This window comes from Hibiscus syriacus, unplaced genomic scaffold (assembly GCF_006381635.1).
Source record: "Hibiscus syriacus cultivar Baekdansim isolate YM2019G1 unplaced genomic scaffold, ASM638163v2 tig00009009_pilon, whole genome shotgun sequence".
Taxonomy (NCBI): Eukaryota; Viridiplantae; Streptophyta; class Magnoliopsida; order Malvales; family Malvaceae; genus Hibiscus; species Hibiscus syriacus.
In genome coordinates this window covers 635,558-652,819 of record NW_024062181.1, presented here as the reverse complement: position 1 = coordinate 652,819, position 17,262 = coordinate 635,558, and the positions used below count along the sequence as shown (strand labels likewise).

Here is a 17,262-nt window from a genome sequence, read left to right as displayed (position 1 = left end):
TATAATTTACACATAATACATATTTTAATTAACTAAATATTTCTCGATTATAAAAAAATTATAAAATGATCTTTTAACTATGATGCATTATTTTGTTAAATTCATCGACTATTAAAAGTTAAAAAATAATCACTCAATTATTAATATATTTCAAACCCTTCCATTTTCCGTTAAAAAATTAACATCAACCCATTGTTATTCACAGAAACATATTTATTAAACTGTTTTTTTAAGTTAAAGAAAATGCTAAAAATCAATACAAATACTTTTAAAAACATTTTAGTAACAACAAAAACTTTAAATTAAAAAAAATAATCCATAAAATTACTTGATAAATTGACTTCAACACCGAGAACACGGTACATAAGCAAAAAGGCAAAAACATAAACAACAAGGCAATCCATACCATACATTAATGTCAATATGAAAATACTACATATTTCTCAGGGTAGGGAAAAGTGATAATAACTTAACTCAACGCTTCCCACCACCACCACCAAGCTTGGGACCTTTCGGTGCACCACCCTTCGGAACATTACCCTTGCCTTGTGTCTTCTGTTGCTTCGCCACTACTTCGGCTTTCTTCGCTTTCTTTTCATCCTTGGTTTTCTTGATCCTTTCCTTGATTTCTCTTCACAACAGGCAGCATAATATAGGTCAAAATTTGGTAATGGAAAAAACCAATACATCATATGAAAAAACCACATACCGGAGTGCAGCTTCCCGAGCAGCATCACGAACTTCGGGTTTCTCGCTCCTCTTCTTCTGGATAACCTCTAAGGTGGCACCTACGATGGATCTGGAGTAAGGCTTCTTTGTGGTGCGCCTCCTCTTCCTAACAGCCTCTTGGGCAATATCCTACATGCATTTACACAACAGCAAAACTAATACAACAGGCATGAAAACTAGATGAAATTACTTCAAATCTCATCGGTAATCTAATTAAAAGAAACAAAATCTTCTGAAATGAAACTGTGTTCGCTAGGCTGACACTCACCTTCTTATGTTGCTTCCTGTACATGGCTGTCCATGTAAGTTTTGATGGCTTCAAACGGTTATGGAAGTACCTCTTGCATTTCGAATTTGAAAAGAGGAAGACCTAAGCAAATTGAGGCAAAACATATTTTGTTAACCAGTATAGATAATACCGACCATTTGGACCCAGAATTGGATGGAACTATACCTGAGAATCAGAACGAACAAATCTGATGCCTTTCCCTGGGTATATCTTGGCACCACTAAACCGACAAAGCTCAGTCCTAACATTAAAAGGGAGAAAAAGAAAAATAAGCACAAGGTTTGGGAACTTCAAATTACAAACTTTTGTAATAATGAAATAAAGCCAATGGATAATACCAAACCTTATACATCCCTACACAAAATATTAACCTATCAATAGATCGTTACACAATAGAGTAAATAAAAAGACAACAATCACCATCAACATAAAATAATTCCAACTGGAATTGCCCTTACACTCTTCAATCTTCATCGCGAAAAACAAATAACATCCCATAGCACAATGAAGAAAAGAGTAACTCATAAGCTATTCCCAATTTCCCCCTAAATTACCAGTGTCAGAAACTTGTATTCCAATCTATGTTGCTCAGTTATCCTTTTTCTTGAAGCACCCATGTTTCGACAACTTTTAGGGCAAGTGTATGGTATTGTGATCCCCCAAATACTCCAAAGGAGTGGAAGAAATTTGAAATACAAACTCCCAGAACAGGTAACATAGTATACAAGAAGAAAAAAATATTATTTACAGAGAAACTATTCAATGACCCAGACCATAATATAGGTGAAAATTTGGTAATGGAAAAAACCAATACATCATATGAAAAAACCAAACTCGTGTATTTGGAGATTTATCCCAGGAGCTGTTTTGTGGTCTGTCTGGCTGTGTAGGAACCAGATTGTATTTGAGAAAGGCAAGTTGGATAGAGCTAATCTGTTTTTTTGGTGAGGTATAGGGTGGCTTCATGGTTTTTAGCTAAAAACAAGGATGTGTCTATCCAAGTGGACAGCCTTGTGGGAGATCTTACTTCGGCGGATTTGCATAAGTCCCCCTCTAATTTTCGTTTGTCAAGAGTAAAATGGTGCCCTCCTCCTACAGGTTATTTTAAGATGAATGTTGATGGGGCTGTTAACTTTGATTGGAGAAGAAGTGGTATTGGTGGAGTTCTTAAAGACGCTGATAAGAACAAGCTGGTTTCTTTTTCTAGAGCATTAGGATCTTGTTCTCCTATTCTTGCTGAGATATTTGCTATCAAAGTGGGGTTAGAAGTGTTTTTTGAGTCAGTTTGGAGGGACAAAGGAATTCTGATTTTGGAAAGTGACTCGTTTCTTGCTGTGATGTGGATCAACAGCCCGGTTCACCTTGTTGATTTGATTACAGAAATTCAGAAGATAGTTGTGCAGTCTAATGTTATCATTAAGCATATCAGCAGATGTACTAATGTGGAAGCTGATTGTCTAGCTAAGTCAGGAATTGGTTAGTGAGTGAGGAGGTTGTTGTTATGAGTAGTGGTTATGGTTCTATGTTAGGTAATTTTATGTAATGTTTGGAATCTTATGTAATTATGGGTCATTAATATATTTAGGCACTCTTTTCCTCCTTCCGCTATTTGTCTCCTTACAAGAGGCAACTATGAGGGAGGTTTTTAACGAGGCATTCTATTCCTATAAAAAAAATGACCCAGACCAGAAAATGAGATATCTATTTCAGAAAGATATCAATTGATTGCCTTGGCCTCCGTATAATGTTCAAAAAATCAAATTACAGCGGGTATTAAACTCTCATTTTCGTTAGTTCAGAGCTATTAACTTCATTCAATAAGCTAGCTGAATCTTATATCACGGATATCCGACTGAAAATGAAAAGCTTCAACGATGCAGTTTCATCACAAATCTGATTAACATTGAAATTAACATGTGAATATATCCTAACAAAAACAAGGGGGAGAAAAAGTGGTAGACAACTAACATATAAGAAAAGAAAATGAAATGAAAGGCAGATCCATGTTTTTTCAGGTAAATTATACAATAGACGACACTAAAGCATTATCTATAAACAAATTTGAAAGAAATAAGAGGAAGAAAACAAAGGAGCGTACTTGAGAACCATGGCTGCTGCTCTGCTATCTGCTCTTTTTACCAAGAAACCCTAGCGGGTAGCGACGTTGCTGTTTATATATATTGTTGAAAAATTACGAAACCGATTAATGAACGGGCCTTGAATCGGAGTGTTTGGCCCGTATAATGCCGGCCTTGTAGCATGGATATAGCCCGTGAAGTTAAAACGCTTTGTTGAAAGGACCATCACTGGATCCTCCAAGCTACACAGAGACTTGAATTCACCATTTCATGGCATCTTCCCAGCAGAACTGTCCCTGCTGTAAACAACACAAAGCCAGAACCCGTCTACATACATGACAGGCAAAGGAACACTCCATGAAGAGGTGATTCATCGTCTCAGCAGTAACACCACACAAGACACACATACCATCCGTAACCATCCTCACAGGAGCAAGTCTGTCTGTTATTGGCAACCTATCCAAAATTATCATCCAAGCAATAATGGAGTATTTAGATACATGGAAAGGAAATCAAAACAGCCTATGTCACTGCACACGAGCCTTTTCCTCTTTTACCCTATCCCATATCCATCAGTTGTTTATCACTGCCAAATTAACATCAGCATCAAACAGCTCCATAGCCTCAACTCTTACATTCAATAATTTCCTCAAAGTCCTGCTATAATGTGGTTTACAATCTACATGCTAATAGCCCTTAATTGAATTAATTTAGTTGATTAATTTTAACTTATTTTCATATCATTGTGTAGATTTTGTTTTATAAATAATTGTTTATATAATTAATTGGAATCAAATTAAAAAAACTCATTATAAGATCGGTTTCTTTTGATGTAAATAACCTACTCGTAAGCTTATCCTCAACAATTAATCCTTTCAATTCAATTTACTTAATTTACTTCATAAATAACAATTAAACTGTTGGGGAAATTTTGAAAGTTCACTGCTGAGATTGGATATTAGTTCTTTTTTTTTGAATAATTTTGATTTTATTACCCAAACAAAGTTAAGATACAACCAATCAATCAATCAACATCAAAACAAACAGCATATACAAAATGATCGGCTAGCCTATACCCCAAGCATTACAAAGCTTTAAGTTAATACAATCAAGTCTATTAATATTAGTTCCCCTAAGACGGATTCCAACGACGTCTTTAACCTCATTTAGCAAGCAATCAATCGTTCTACTACGGCCTTGGAAGATTCTATGATTTCGCTCTTGCCACAAAATATAAATAACTGCAGTCCAGGAAATTTTAAGGATGGTAGTAAGCAAAGACCTTCCTTTCCATAAGGAACAAACCTTTGTTACCATTTCATTCCATGGTAAGAAAGTGGACTGCATCCCATTAAGTTTCAGAATTAAATTCCAGAGATCCACTGCCAGTGTACATTGTGAAAAAAGATGGTCTCTTGACTCGTAAGAATTGTTGCAGTTAACGCAAGTATTGTCGTTGCTGATTCCCATTCTAAGAAGTCGGTCTTTTGTAGGCAATTTGTTGAGTAAAGCCATCCAAGCAATCAAGCTAAACTTTGGAATATGCAGTGGAAACCAAATGAGTTTGTGCCATATAACAATCTGCCCTTTACAACGAATCACGTCCCAAATTTCCTTGACTTGCGCAGAACCCGCAGAAATTAATGGACGAGCTTCAACCCTTGTTTTTAAGATCCGTTTGATGCTCCAACTTAAGTTAGCTGCTGCTTGATAGTTCCAAAAATCCCGATCCTTAAAGACATAAGCGTTGAGCCAAGCGACCCACAGAGAACCGTTTCCTGCTAATATTTTCCGGATTAGAAGAATGAGACAAGTTCTGTTCCAAGTTTTAATGTTCTTCAATCCGAGGCCACCTTCTGATTTGGAAGTACAAATATTATCCCAACTCACACGAGCACCAGCTGCAGATTTATCTGCACCTTTCCAGAAGTACCTAGAGCAGATTTGATCAACTTTTTTAAGAATAGAAGATGGTAGAACAAGTTGTCTGCACCAATAATTGCTAACATTGAATAAGACTGATCTAATGAGCTCTAATCGGCCTGCATAACTGAGATTTCTGCTAGACCATTGATGAAGTTTTAGCTTGATCATATCAATTAAAGCTTGGCAATCCTTTTCAGTAAGTTTGCGAGAGACAAGTGGAATACCAAGATAACGAACAGGAAGACTTCCGATCTGAAACCCCGTAATAATCTTTAAATTATCAATGGTTCTTGTAGAAATCCCCGTAGCAAAAATCTCACATTTGGCCGGATTCAATTTAAGCCCAGAGACTTCATAGAATCGGTCAAGAATAGTAAGCACACCAACAACAGAGTCTACATTACCTTTACAAAAGATCATCAAATCGTCAGCAAACGAGAGGTGAGTAAGACCAATTTTCTTGCATTTAGGATGATAACCAAATATTCCTCTTTCGGCAGCAAAATTGAGCATTCGGGATAAAATGTTCATTGCAAGAACAAAAAGATATGGGGAAAGAGGGTCTCCCTGCCTTAGGCCTCTAGCACCTTTAAAATAGCCTATTAAAGTTCCATTAAAAGAAATGGAAAACCTTGGTTGTGTGAAACATGCTTTAATCCATTCAATAAAAACAGGAGGGAGATTGAGAGCTTTAAGAATTTGGATGATAAATCCCCAGTGAATGGAGTCGAAAGCTTTATGAAGATCAATCTTTAGAGCGCATCTCGGGGAAATGGAATTTCTTCCATAACCTTTAACCATCTCCTGAGCAAGGAGGGTATTATCTATAATGCTCCTGCCTCTGATGAAAGCCGTTTGATTCAGAGTAATAATCTCGGGGAGAAAATATGTCAATCTTCTAACAATGATTTTAGTAATGATTTTGTAGATTACAGAACAACAAGAGATTGGCCGATAGTCTTTAATTGCACTCGGATTTGGAATTTTTGGAACAAGAGCAATAATAGTAGAGTTAAAAGCAGGATGAATTGTAGTCTTGAGAAAGAAAAATTTGACTGCAGCAACAACATCCTCACCCACTATATTCCAAGAGTTCTTGAAGAAAAAAGGAGTGTAGCCATCAGGTCCGAGAGCTTTATCATTGCCTTGGCAGAATACAACTTTCTGAATCTCTTCTCTAGTAATTTCCTTAACAAGGCTAGATGAAGCACCATATGGCATTGAGTAATTGAGAAGATCTTTAAGGAGATTAGGATCAATGTCTTTGACCCTGTTATCAGTTGTACCAATCAGATTCGAATAAAAAGAGATAACTTCTTTCGACATTGCTTCAAAGGTCTCCAATCTATTGCCTTGATCATCAACAAGAACACGAATAGTTTCCCTCTTGTTTTTAAATGCAATCGTCGAATAGAAGAATTTGGAGTTTTTATCTCCATCTTTAATCCACTGCACTTTTGTCTTTTGCTTAAGGAACGCTGTTTCGGCATTTTCCAAAGTATACAACTCTTCTTGTAATAGCAGTTCCTTTTCGATATTCTCCTGCCCCTTTAGAGTGAGAAGTTGTTGATGTTCCAACTCGATTCTTTCAAGTTTGACTCTATCAGATAGCTTGCTATAGTTCTCCTTATTAAAACTCGTAAGACACACTTTGAGTCTTTTAAGTTTAGTAAGGAGAATTTGCATAGGATTGCCAAGAGTCGGTTGGAACCAAGATTGACTTACTACATTATTGAAGCTTGGATGTGCAGCCCAAAAATTGAAGAATTTAAAAGGCTTCGGCCTGTTTGCAAGAGATTCTTTGAATAGCCAAGTAAGAGACATGCAATGGTCCGAAACTCCAGGTGTAGTGAACTCGACAAAAGAGTGCTGAAAAAAAGATGCCCAATAAGAATTAATCATAACCCTGTCAAGTTTCCTTGCAAGAAAAAATTATTTTTGCTTGTTGGTCCAAGTGAACGAAGGGCCAAAAAAAGGGTGGTCATGGAGATCAAGCTCATGAGCTAAGTCTTGAAAGTCTTTCATATCAGTGGTGAGGTAATGGCCAAGGACCTCGTGGTCAGAACTCTCAAAGGAGTGCATGATAATATTGAAATCGCCTCCTAAGACCCAAGGTGAATTATTAGCAGTATGATCAACTTCTCTTAAGGTATGCCAAAGTTGTCTACGAGCAATACCACAATTACTACCATATATAGCCGAAATAAGCATTGGAATACCTTGGTGAGAACCTCTAACAGTAATGCACTGGTCAGATTTCTGAATAACAGACAGATTAATACCCTTTCTCCAAAGGACCCAAATTCTACCACAATCACTGAAATGGCCTTTTTCTTTTTGGACAGCCAAGATTTCAATTGGCAGCAGCTCCGGCAGAAAGGAAATTGGGATGAAGGGCATCTTCCGGACATTTTTTCATTTGAGAGCTTGAGAACCTCCACGACTTCCTCCACTTTGGCTGCCAGTGATTCTGGGGACTCTAACAGAAGAAGCAGTTCAGAGTTATCCATCTCTAGAAGCATTCCGGTTACCTTTTGGACCAGATCAGGCTGTAAACAAGAGAAACATGTTAGCTTTGAAGTATTCGTGTTCGATATTTGTATCTCGATATAGGTCCGAAGGGATGATTCTCCATGTTCAGGTCACTGAAGAGTTATGTACTCGAATAATGAATATGCAACCGACACGAGTGTCGGACATAAAATTTTCAAGAAAAATGAAGATATTCATGTCGGATCGTGTCTAAAAAGTAATTGTATATGTTCTTCAAGTGTTCTAGGCTATGGAAATTATCTGGTGCTTGTGAACAAGGGGATAAAGTCGTTCACCAAGTATTGTTTTTTGCTGCTCGGGTGAAGCCGCAGCAAGCATGCTACTCAGCATCTCACTCCCTTGTGTAAAAGCTGAAACAGAGTCGAACCACCAGGTGCCGCATCAGAGCCTTTGTTCACCTCTCTAGCTCGACCGTTTGGTACATATTTACCTTGCCCAGTCCACTGCAAAATGAAGAGTCCGATCAACATAGACTCGAAAATATATAACAAGTGAATCCATGTAAAAGGGAGAGGGGGAAAAGTTCAACCTGTTGGTTACTTTGATCTTCCGAAGAATTCACTGTCTGAGTCAGCTGTTGCGAATGAGGCACATATGTGACAGGGTGAGGACCGCCCTGCATAAGAGAAGTGTTGAGTTTGTAATCAGTTTTTTCTGTTAATAGTTTGTTACAAGTAGTTTTAAGTTAGTTAGGCAGTTAGATTAAAAAATTCATATATATATATATATATATATATATATATATATATATATATATATATATGTAAACAGATTGTAATATTAGAGTTGAGAAATGAAGATTAATTTTTTCCACAGCTCTTGTATTACTCTTTAACATGGTATCAGGCTAGCCCAATTTCATTGGGCCTTTTCTCCTTCTCGGGTCTGCTATTGCTTCATTTATTTTTCCTCATTCCTGAAGTAGGTTACCTTTCTGCTCTTTCTTCATCGCCGCATCTGTCACGATGCCACACACCACAGCCCCGATGAACGAATCAACGCTTCTTGACTTTAATCACCCGCTATATCTCAATCCCTCGGACACTCCGGGTACGATCTTGATCTCGCATCAGTTGTCTGGATCAGATAATTACACCGTCTGGAGTCGCTCAATGCGAATCGCACTTCTCGCCAAGAACAAATTAGGGTTCATCGATGGAGGTTGCTGTCGCAATGATTTTCAGTCCTCTCTTCAAGCACAGTGGGACATATACAACGCCCTTGTGCTGTCATGGCTCATCAATTCGGTGAGCAAGGATTTGTCCGCTGGTATTGTTTTTGCCTCCATTGCAGAGTTCGTTTGGGTCGATCTCAAGGAGCGCTTTGACAAGGTCGACGGTTCCCGCATATTTTTTCTTCATCGTGAGATTACCACGATGGTCCAAGGCGAGCTTTCTATTTTTGCGTATTTCTCACGGTTGAAGCTTCTGTGGGACGAGTATGATACACTGGTACCTTACTCGAGCTGTACATGTGAAAATGCTCAGTCCAGTTCACGCCATGTATCTCAACAGAGATTGTTCCAGTTTCTCATGGGGCTGAATGACTCGTACACTGCCATTCGAAGTCAAGTCCTGTTGATGCAGCCCTTACCTTCGGTCAATAGCGCCTATTCCATGATTAGTCAGGAGGAATCTCATCGCCTTCAGTTATCCGGTGTTGTCCCTCTCTTGGACTCTACAGCACTGTATTCCAATGCTTCTGGCAACCGTCGACGTTTTACTGGCGTCTGTGATCATTGTAAGGTGAAGGGCCATAAAAAAGAGAATTGCTATCGCCTTATTGGTTTTCCTCCTGATTTTAAATTCAACAAGAAGAAGGGTTCCCAAGCTGCTATGGTGACTCCTTCTGATCATGAGGTGTCTACTCCAGCTCCACCAGTTTTTACAACTGCACAGTATCAGCAGCTTCTGGGGCTTCTAAATCGATCTTCAGATCAAAGTTCTAGTCCATATTCCTCTGTGAATCTGATAGGTACCTTCTGTTCTTTTACTTATAATTCAATTGAATGGATTCTGGATTCTGGAGCAACTGACCATATTTTGTCAGACTTAACATGCATGCTCAATCCTGTGCCTTGTACATCCAAGCCTAAATTTGTTCAGCTGCCTACTGGCAAATCCTTAGTTGTCACACATATAGGTTCTGTTAGGCTCCCAAATGGTCTTCAATTATCTAATGTTCTTCATGTGCCTCACTTTACTCATAATCTCATTTCTGTTTCAAGACTGGCTCATGAGTTAAACTGTGCTATTTTGTTCTATCCTGACTTTTGCATATTGCAGGATCTTTGCAATGGCATGATGAGGGTGATTGGTAAAGAATTTAGAGGTCTATACATGCTCAGGTTTCCATCAAATTCTGTTTTTTCTATTTCTACCTTAGAACATTCTGTTGATGCATGTACACCTTCTGCAACTTTTCTCAATACTTGTAAATCTGTTGATGCAAATAAAACAAGTCTTTGGCATGCTCGTTTAGGACATGTTCCAGCTTCTCAATTAAGAAATTGCCTATGTTTCATAATGAGAATTTGCATCATGAATCGGTTCAACATTGTTCTATCTGTCCTTTAGCTAGACAATCTAGACTTCCATTTCCAGTTAGCAATTCCAGGACCACCACTCCATTTACATTGATTCATATTGATTTGTGGGGGCCTTATCGAATCTCTACTCATGCTGGTCAACGTTTTTTCTTAACTATTGTAGATGACTATACTAGGATGTCTTGGGTGTACTTATTGAAGCTTAAGAATGATGCTGTTTCCTGTCTTCGAACCTTTATCTTAATGGTTAAGAATCAATTTTCTCTCTCAGTTAAAATTGTTCGTAGTGATAATGGTAGTGAATTTTTCAATTCTGAGTGTTCACCTTTGTTTATATCTTTGGGAATTATCCATCAAAGTACTTGTGTGCGCACTCCTCAACAGAATGGGGTTGCAGAACGTAAACATAGGCATCTTTTAGAAGTTGCTCGGGCTCTTCGTTTTTAATCTCGGGTTCCTTTTAAATTTTGGGAAGAATGTGTGTTAGCTGCTTGCTATATTATCAATAGGTTTCCTTCTTCAGTCTTATGTTGGAAAACTCCTTTTGAATTACTATATCATAAACCTCCTTCTTATGAACACTTTAGAGTTTTTGGGTGTCTCTGTTTTGCAACAAATCTTGCTCCCCATGATAAGTTTGATGTTCGAGCCTTTGCTTCTGTTTTTTTGGGATACTCTCCAACCCAAAAAGGTTGCCCGGTTTGCCCTGGTTTGCATTGGAGCAGTAGGAAACTACGAAATAGCATAAATAAGTACTCATATACTCGTAGTCATATAGTAGTTTGTACCTATAATGTTCTTGTATAGGAATCTAGAATGAATACATACCATGGGCAGTATGGTTGAAAGACTGGTCTGGCTGATGGTGCAAAGCCATTACCCCTCCATCCTGGCCAAAAACTTAAAGGTTGGTACATCATCCCCGGTCTCAGAGGTATTTGTGAAACAACACCGGTCGGAGATGTGTAGTAAAGCTGAGGATATCCTCCAGGGAGAATAGTTGTGGAAGGTCCTGCAAATCGGGCCATACACTGCTCGTACCGAAGTTGCAATTGTGCTTGTCTATCCTCCTTCCTTTGAGCAATAGCAACATACAGAGGCTTCCGACCGAAAATATATCCTAAAAGATATACAATTCCGGGACAAAGATCATTCACAAATTAAGGCATAAAACTTGAGATGCAAGTCACAAGTGAATAACTTCCTAAATGATTATAAAAACTCGTTAACTTACCATGGAACATGCCGACGGCTTTAGCGGCCTCCTCCGGAGCAGAGAAACAGACAAATCCAAACCCCTTGTTTGTTCCTTTGTCATCTCGCATAAGTTTTGCAGAAGTAATTGTACCGCATTGACTGAAAAGGTCTCTCAGCTCATCGTCGGTAACATTTTCATCAATGTTCTGCACATAAACATTTGAAGCCTAAAATTTGGAGAAAGATAAACAACGGTGAAAGGAGTAAACACAATTAATGATCATGAACTGCATCATGTAGAGAAATAAGCTCAGGCAAATCTTACTTTATATTTCATGATCTGCTCCTTTCGTCGTTCCTCGTACTGATTACGCAATATTTGTTCGCGTTCCGCTTTCTTTTGTGCCCTTGCTACATATAGAACCTTTGAACCTAATGAATACAAGCATACAACCATACATCAAACTAAGTGTGTTAGGCCTCACTTGGATTGAATTATGCCATCAATGAAGGCAAAGAGTGTTAGAACTGTTACTTAAACTCGAGTATGCACGAGATCCGGATATGCATAAAACGTTGAGTTGGTAAAACATAGTAAAAGAAAGCCTACCAAGTTTTGATCCATTCATTGACTCCATTGCCCGCTTGGCATCATCGGGACATTTGAAGTTCACAAAGCCGAAACCTCTCGAGGCACCATTTTCATCCCTTGCTACAGCCAGGGAGGCAATTTCTCCTGCATAATCTCTTCAGTGACATCTGGATCCAAGTTCTTCACATACAGATTTGTGTATTTAACATCAGGACTTGGCAAAATCCTGTCACACTTTTTCATGAATTTCCCAACAAATCTGGGACCAAAAAGACTAGAATTAAACTTCTGAAACCATTCATTCCATTAGTAGATAAGTGAAACGAAAATATTTTAAAGGAAAAATTCATATTACACTTTTTTTTTTATCACCAATCATGTTGTTATCAAGCTTCTCGATAGCAGCAGTTGCAGATTCTTCAGATTCAAATTGAACAAATCCATAACCTTTGCTTTTCCCATCCTCAAATGTTGCAACTTTGCAGGATATTATATTCCCAAACCTCTGAAATAACTCTTGCAACCCCACACTATCGATTGATTCACTTAGATTCTGAAAAGAATAATACAATAAATCCAATGGATTTCAGATTATATCAATTAAAAGAACAAAAAGGGTTTGTTTTGTACCTTGACAAACACGTTTCCAACTCCACTCTTTCTTGCATCAGGATCTCGAAGTGACCATGCCACCCTAATCATTTTCCCATGAATCGAACTGTGATTCATCTTCTCCATTGCATAATGTGCTGGTCATATCATAGAAGAGAAATATGAATATACATAAAAGTTAACTCAAAAAGACTGAATTTTCTTAAATTACTTTTGTCGAACACTCTCAGAACATATTGAGTATCTTGTTCGATTCCCTGATAACCATATGTGATTAAGCCAATAAAAAGCAATAACAATATGAAATTTATACATTGATTTTCGTATGTTTCCCTACCTTTTATTGTCAACGATCATGCGTTCAATCACTTCAGTGGCCTAAAAGCATTTCCAAATAAGAAATAAGAAAACACAAAATAAAAGGGGGTAAATTATATGATTAAACTTGTGAAAATTTACATTATGTTCATCACTCTTGTCTTTAACATTAATATAAGCTTTTGGTTTGATATAGTAAATAAATCATTTTCAACATTAATATAAGATGCAATTTCCATGAAACGACTTACCGTGTTTTTTTTGGATAATCAAGATTTTATTACCCCAAAATAGCAGCAAGCTGCTAACAATACAGTCCAATCAATATAACAAGAACGGGGATCAATTTACAGCAAAATTAGATTATACCCCAGTGGTTACAAAGAGCTGAATTTATACTATCTAATCTATTAATATTCCTATTACTTAGAATAGATCTAACTATCTCCTTAATAGTATTAATATTCCTATTACCACGAAAGGCTTGTTAGAAACATAGAACTCTTTTGTTTGTGAAGGCAGATCAAATAGCTCTTCCAGGGCTCTGAGTAGTGCCTTTCGAAGATCCGTATTTTCAACCTCTGCCACCTCAAATAGTAAGCCACATTAGAATGAAATCTTCAAAGAGATATTTACCAAAAAATAATCAAATCAAGCTGATGTACTTTCTTAGCTCTTTCAGTCTTCCTCTGCTTCTCCATTATTCTTTTCTCAGAGGGAGTCTTCAATGTGTTGTCCTCATCTTCAGCCGGTGAGTCTTTAATAAAATCAAATAGTAACTAATCCTTCTTCCCCGTTCGGCCCATCATAAATTGAAAAACTTGTGTATCCTTTTTGGTTGTGGCTCGGCCTCGGTCTCTTCATAAACTTTATGTCTTCGCTTTATAAGGGGACCTTCAGCTATTGATCCATCTGCGGCGGAATCTTCATTGATATCTTCCAAATCTTTCTGATAAACTATTCGAAGCCCACATTTCTTCACCTTAACACTTATATGACTATCATCGGATGTGACTGAAAACTGGAGTTCATCGAATTCCTGATTTGAGCAATCCAATGTTGATGAATTCTCAGTTTCACTTTCACCACATTTATCCTCTAAGTAAAATGGATATAATCTGTCACGGAACAAAAAACAACGATAAAGGTGGTCCTTTATTATGGGCTGGTTATATTCTTTAGAAAAAATCCAGCCGTCCCCTGAGACACGACGAGGATTTCTACCCCGAAAACCAGATCTAGCAGAATCAGCTTGTCCAGAATTCCTATGATGGATAACAGCATCACATGTGAGTTCCTCATCCCTTGAAGCATCATCATTGACAAAAATGCAGCAGAAAGCAACTCCCATCCATTGACTATCATTCTGAATATTGTTAGGCAGTGGTATCTTGATTGAAGAGCCAACTGTTTGATGGCTGAACCATTTTGGGATTTCACCTCCGGGCATAACAACATCAAAATTTTTTCTTAAACATGCAACTACCTGCAAAATAAAATGTTGTTTGGTAACTAATACTGTAATTTTTCAAGAATGAGATTCTGTAAATACAAAGAATGATACATCGACCTTAAGATAGATTTTCTGCATTGTTAATGTATTGATATTCTCAACTAATTTGTAGCAGTGAAGACCATTAAACCGTTCCACTGCATAGCAAACCTTTGATGGAGCTGCAAATAGAGAAGTACCAGAACTAGGAAACGATTTAAGCTCCCTGCAATTTGACAATCCAAGATATTGAAGACCGGGAAATCCAATAGCAGACACAGGTACGCTGATGAAATTGTTACCACCAAGCTCAAGCTTTTCCAAATAGGGTAAACAACAAAGATCACTTGGAATATCTCCTTCACGAAGATTGCAGTTCCTTAGTTTCAGCTCTCTTAATGAAATCAAACCTGACAATGAATGTAACATAGGAGGTTCAGACTCGATCCGTCCTCTTTGGAATACCTGGAAAAGAGAAGGTAGATTTGGTGCTAACTTAGATGATGGTGTCTTGAGCCTATTCAAAGACAAAACTTTAAGATTTTTAAGCTGAAAAATGAAGGATGGCGGTTTTGCTACGGCTGTTTCACTTAAGTCGAGCTCTTCCAACAACTCTACTTGCTGCAAATTCTCCGGCAAATTTTCAACTTTATAGCAACCTGAAAGATCAAGAGTTTTTAGACATTTACACCCACCAATGCTGCTTGGGAGACTAATAAGGTTTCTACAATCTTTTAGGATTAATGTTTCAAGAGATTCTATTCCAATTTTGGTTGGAAGATTCCTAAGACTTGTGCAGCTTCTTAAATTCAGAAGTTTAAGCCTCGAAAGAACTCCGACTGATGGATGAACATCTACTATTCTTGAACAACCTTCCAATATCAAAATTTCCATATTTGGGGCTGTTGTAAAGTCCGGTGTCTTGATCAGGTTGTCGGACCCTTTGAGGTTGAGCACATTCAACTTATACAGGGGCTGCTGAAAATAATAATAAATTAGAGAAGATTTAGATAATATTCCTAAATTAAGTTAAAAAACAATGATCATATGAATTAGTTATTACTATATTTCCCCTCCATAGTTGTTCAATGCGACTGTATGGTAGCAGAAGTGCAACCAGGTTGTCTGGTTGGAAGCTTGGAGGTAAGAATCTTAAAGGATATCCCATCCAATCTAAGAGCCGTAACTCATTAGGAAGATATTTGAGTTCATCACAATTTGAGAGGCAAAGGACTTTGAGCAATCTCAAATTTTTCATCTTCGAGACAGCATTAACATTCAAATTAAGCATCTTGTTGGATATCCTGATAACCAAGGGTAAAACAACGAAAATTCAGTTCAAATTTGAAAATATCCCAAAGCATTCCATACCTAAAAGCAAGGCTGCTCCAACACTTAATTTATCTATGCTCCGTCAAGCACTCTATCCCACACATCCGAATAGAAACATAGAGATGATTCTTCAAGGATTTTCAAAATAAATTAGAAAAATTTACACATGGATGCATGTTTATGTACTTTGAGAGTATAACTCAATGAGGAACGGTGTAATTTGAGTACAATGATATAATAAAACTTTAAGGGTCACTTTTGACCGAATATGAAATTTACACATGGATGCATGTTTATGTACTTTTTGCTACCTTTTATTGTCAATGATCATGCCTTGAATCGCTTCCGTAGCCTAAAAACATTCAAAAGTAAGACATAAGAAACAAAAAGTAAAATGAGGCAATTTCTGTGATAAAACTTGTGAAAAATTACATTTTGTATCATTTCTGTCTTTAACATTAATATAATATGCAATTTCCATGAAATGACTTACCGTGTTTTTCGTTAGCACATGATAGACATCTTTTTCCTCCCACAATCTACAACGTTTTCCAGGCTCCTCAATAGATTTTTCCCGAACAATTTTTCTTCCCATTTCTTGTAGCAAGTTATGCATCCACAATTTGTTATTTTCATCAACTGTTAGTAGAGACTTCTTAATGAGAACATCGATTCCAATATCCGGGAAAAACTCACAGCCATCCAATACTTTCATTACAAAATCTTTCTCGTCCCCATTGAAGAAGCATGCTATATCTAGAAATATGTTCTTCTCCGTTTCTTCCAATCCATCAAAGCTTATTAGAAGTCTGTCAATAATCTCTTTGTTAGAATCCTTTTCAAGTCTTTGGATTGCACTTCTCCATTGAGCTACATCTCTACCGCACAAAAAAGAACCCAAGACTCCAAGAGCTAAGGGGAGACCACTGGCATATTTTGCAACATGTTCAGAAAGCTCGATGAAAACATCATTTGGTGCTGTCTCACTATCAAAAGCTTTCAAACTGAAAAGTTGAAGTGCCTCGCTGTCATTCAATGTTGAAGGCTTATACACATCATCAACTCGGTAAGATTGGAGCAAGTGTTCATCTCTTGTTGTTATAATGATTCTACTCCCTAAACCGAACCAATCATGCCTTCCAACCAAGCATTTCAAGTGCTGTAAATTATCCACGTCATCAATCACAACAAGGACTTTTTTGTTAGATAATCTGCGCCTAATTATGGCATTCCCTTCATGAACATTGAAAAATTCGAAGACTTCACCAGACAAGATCTGGAAAAGAAGTTGTTTCTGTAGAGAAACGAGTCCAACTTTGTCTGAAACTTCTCGAACGTCAGCAATGAAGCATTTACCTTCAAAATGAGATGACATTTGGTCGTATACAACTCTTGCGAGAGTTGTTTTACCGATGCCACCCATTCCGCAAATTCCTATGATGCGGATGTCATCTTCCCCAGTCTCTATTTTTGAATACAACTCCTCCAAGCGTGAACTGATTCCAACCAACTCATCATGAAAAACTGGATATGTTTGACATAATTTTGCTGATATTTTTCTAACAATATCTCCGATAAAATCTGATTCATGCCTAC

The 17,262-nt window shown here is 37.5% G+C and overlaps 1 protein-coding gene and 1 pseudogene across 2 annotated transcripts; both read right to left on the bottom strand.

The window, feature by feature from the left end:
- Nucleotides 1-304: 304 nt before the first annotated feature.
- On the bottom strand, nucleotides 305-4,999 carry LOC120202866 (60S ribosomal protein L24-like). 2 transcript variants are annotated; one of them, XM_039203214.1, is made up of 6 exons: nucleotides 4,995-4,999; nucleotides 3,117-3,132; nucleotides 1,184-1,259; nucleotides 998-1,099; nucleotides 710-858; nucleotides 305-631 (listed from the first exon to the last, which is right to left on the bottom strand). In XM_039203214.1, exons 2-6 carry the CDS (start codon nucleotides 3,125-3,127, stop codon nucleotides 475-477), a joined length of 495 nt encoding a protein of 164 aa, XP_039059145.1. In that variant the 5' UTR covers nucleotides 3,128-3,132; nucleotides 4,995-4,999; the 3' UTR covers nucleotides 305-474. The 2 variants fall into 2 exon arrangements, with proteins under 2 accessions (XP_039059145.1, XP_039059144.1); XM_039203213.1 differs by lacking the exon at nucleotides 4,995-4,999 and having other exon boundaries at nucleotides 3,117-3,212.
- Nucleotides 5,000-7,375: 2,376 nt separating this feature from the next.
- Nucleotides 7,376-17,262, bottom strand: part of LOC120202757 — a 48,103-nt pseudogene continuing 38,216 nt past the window's right edge.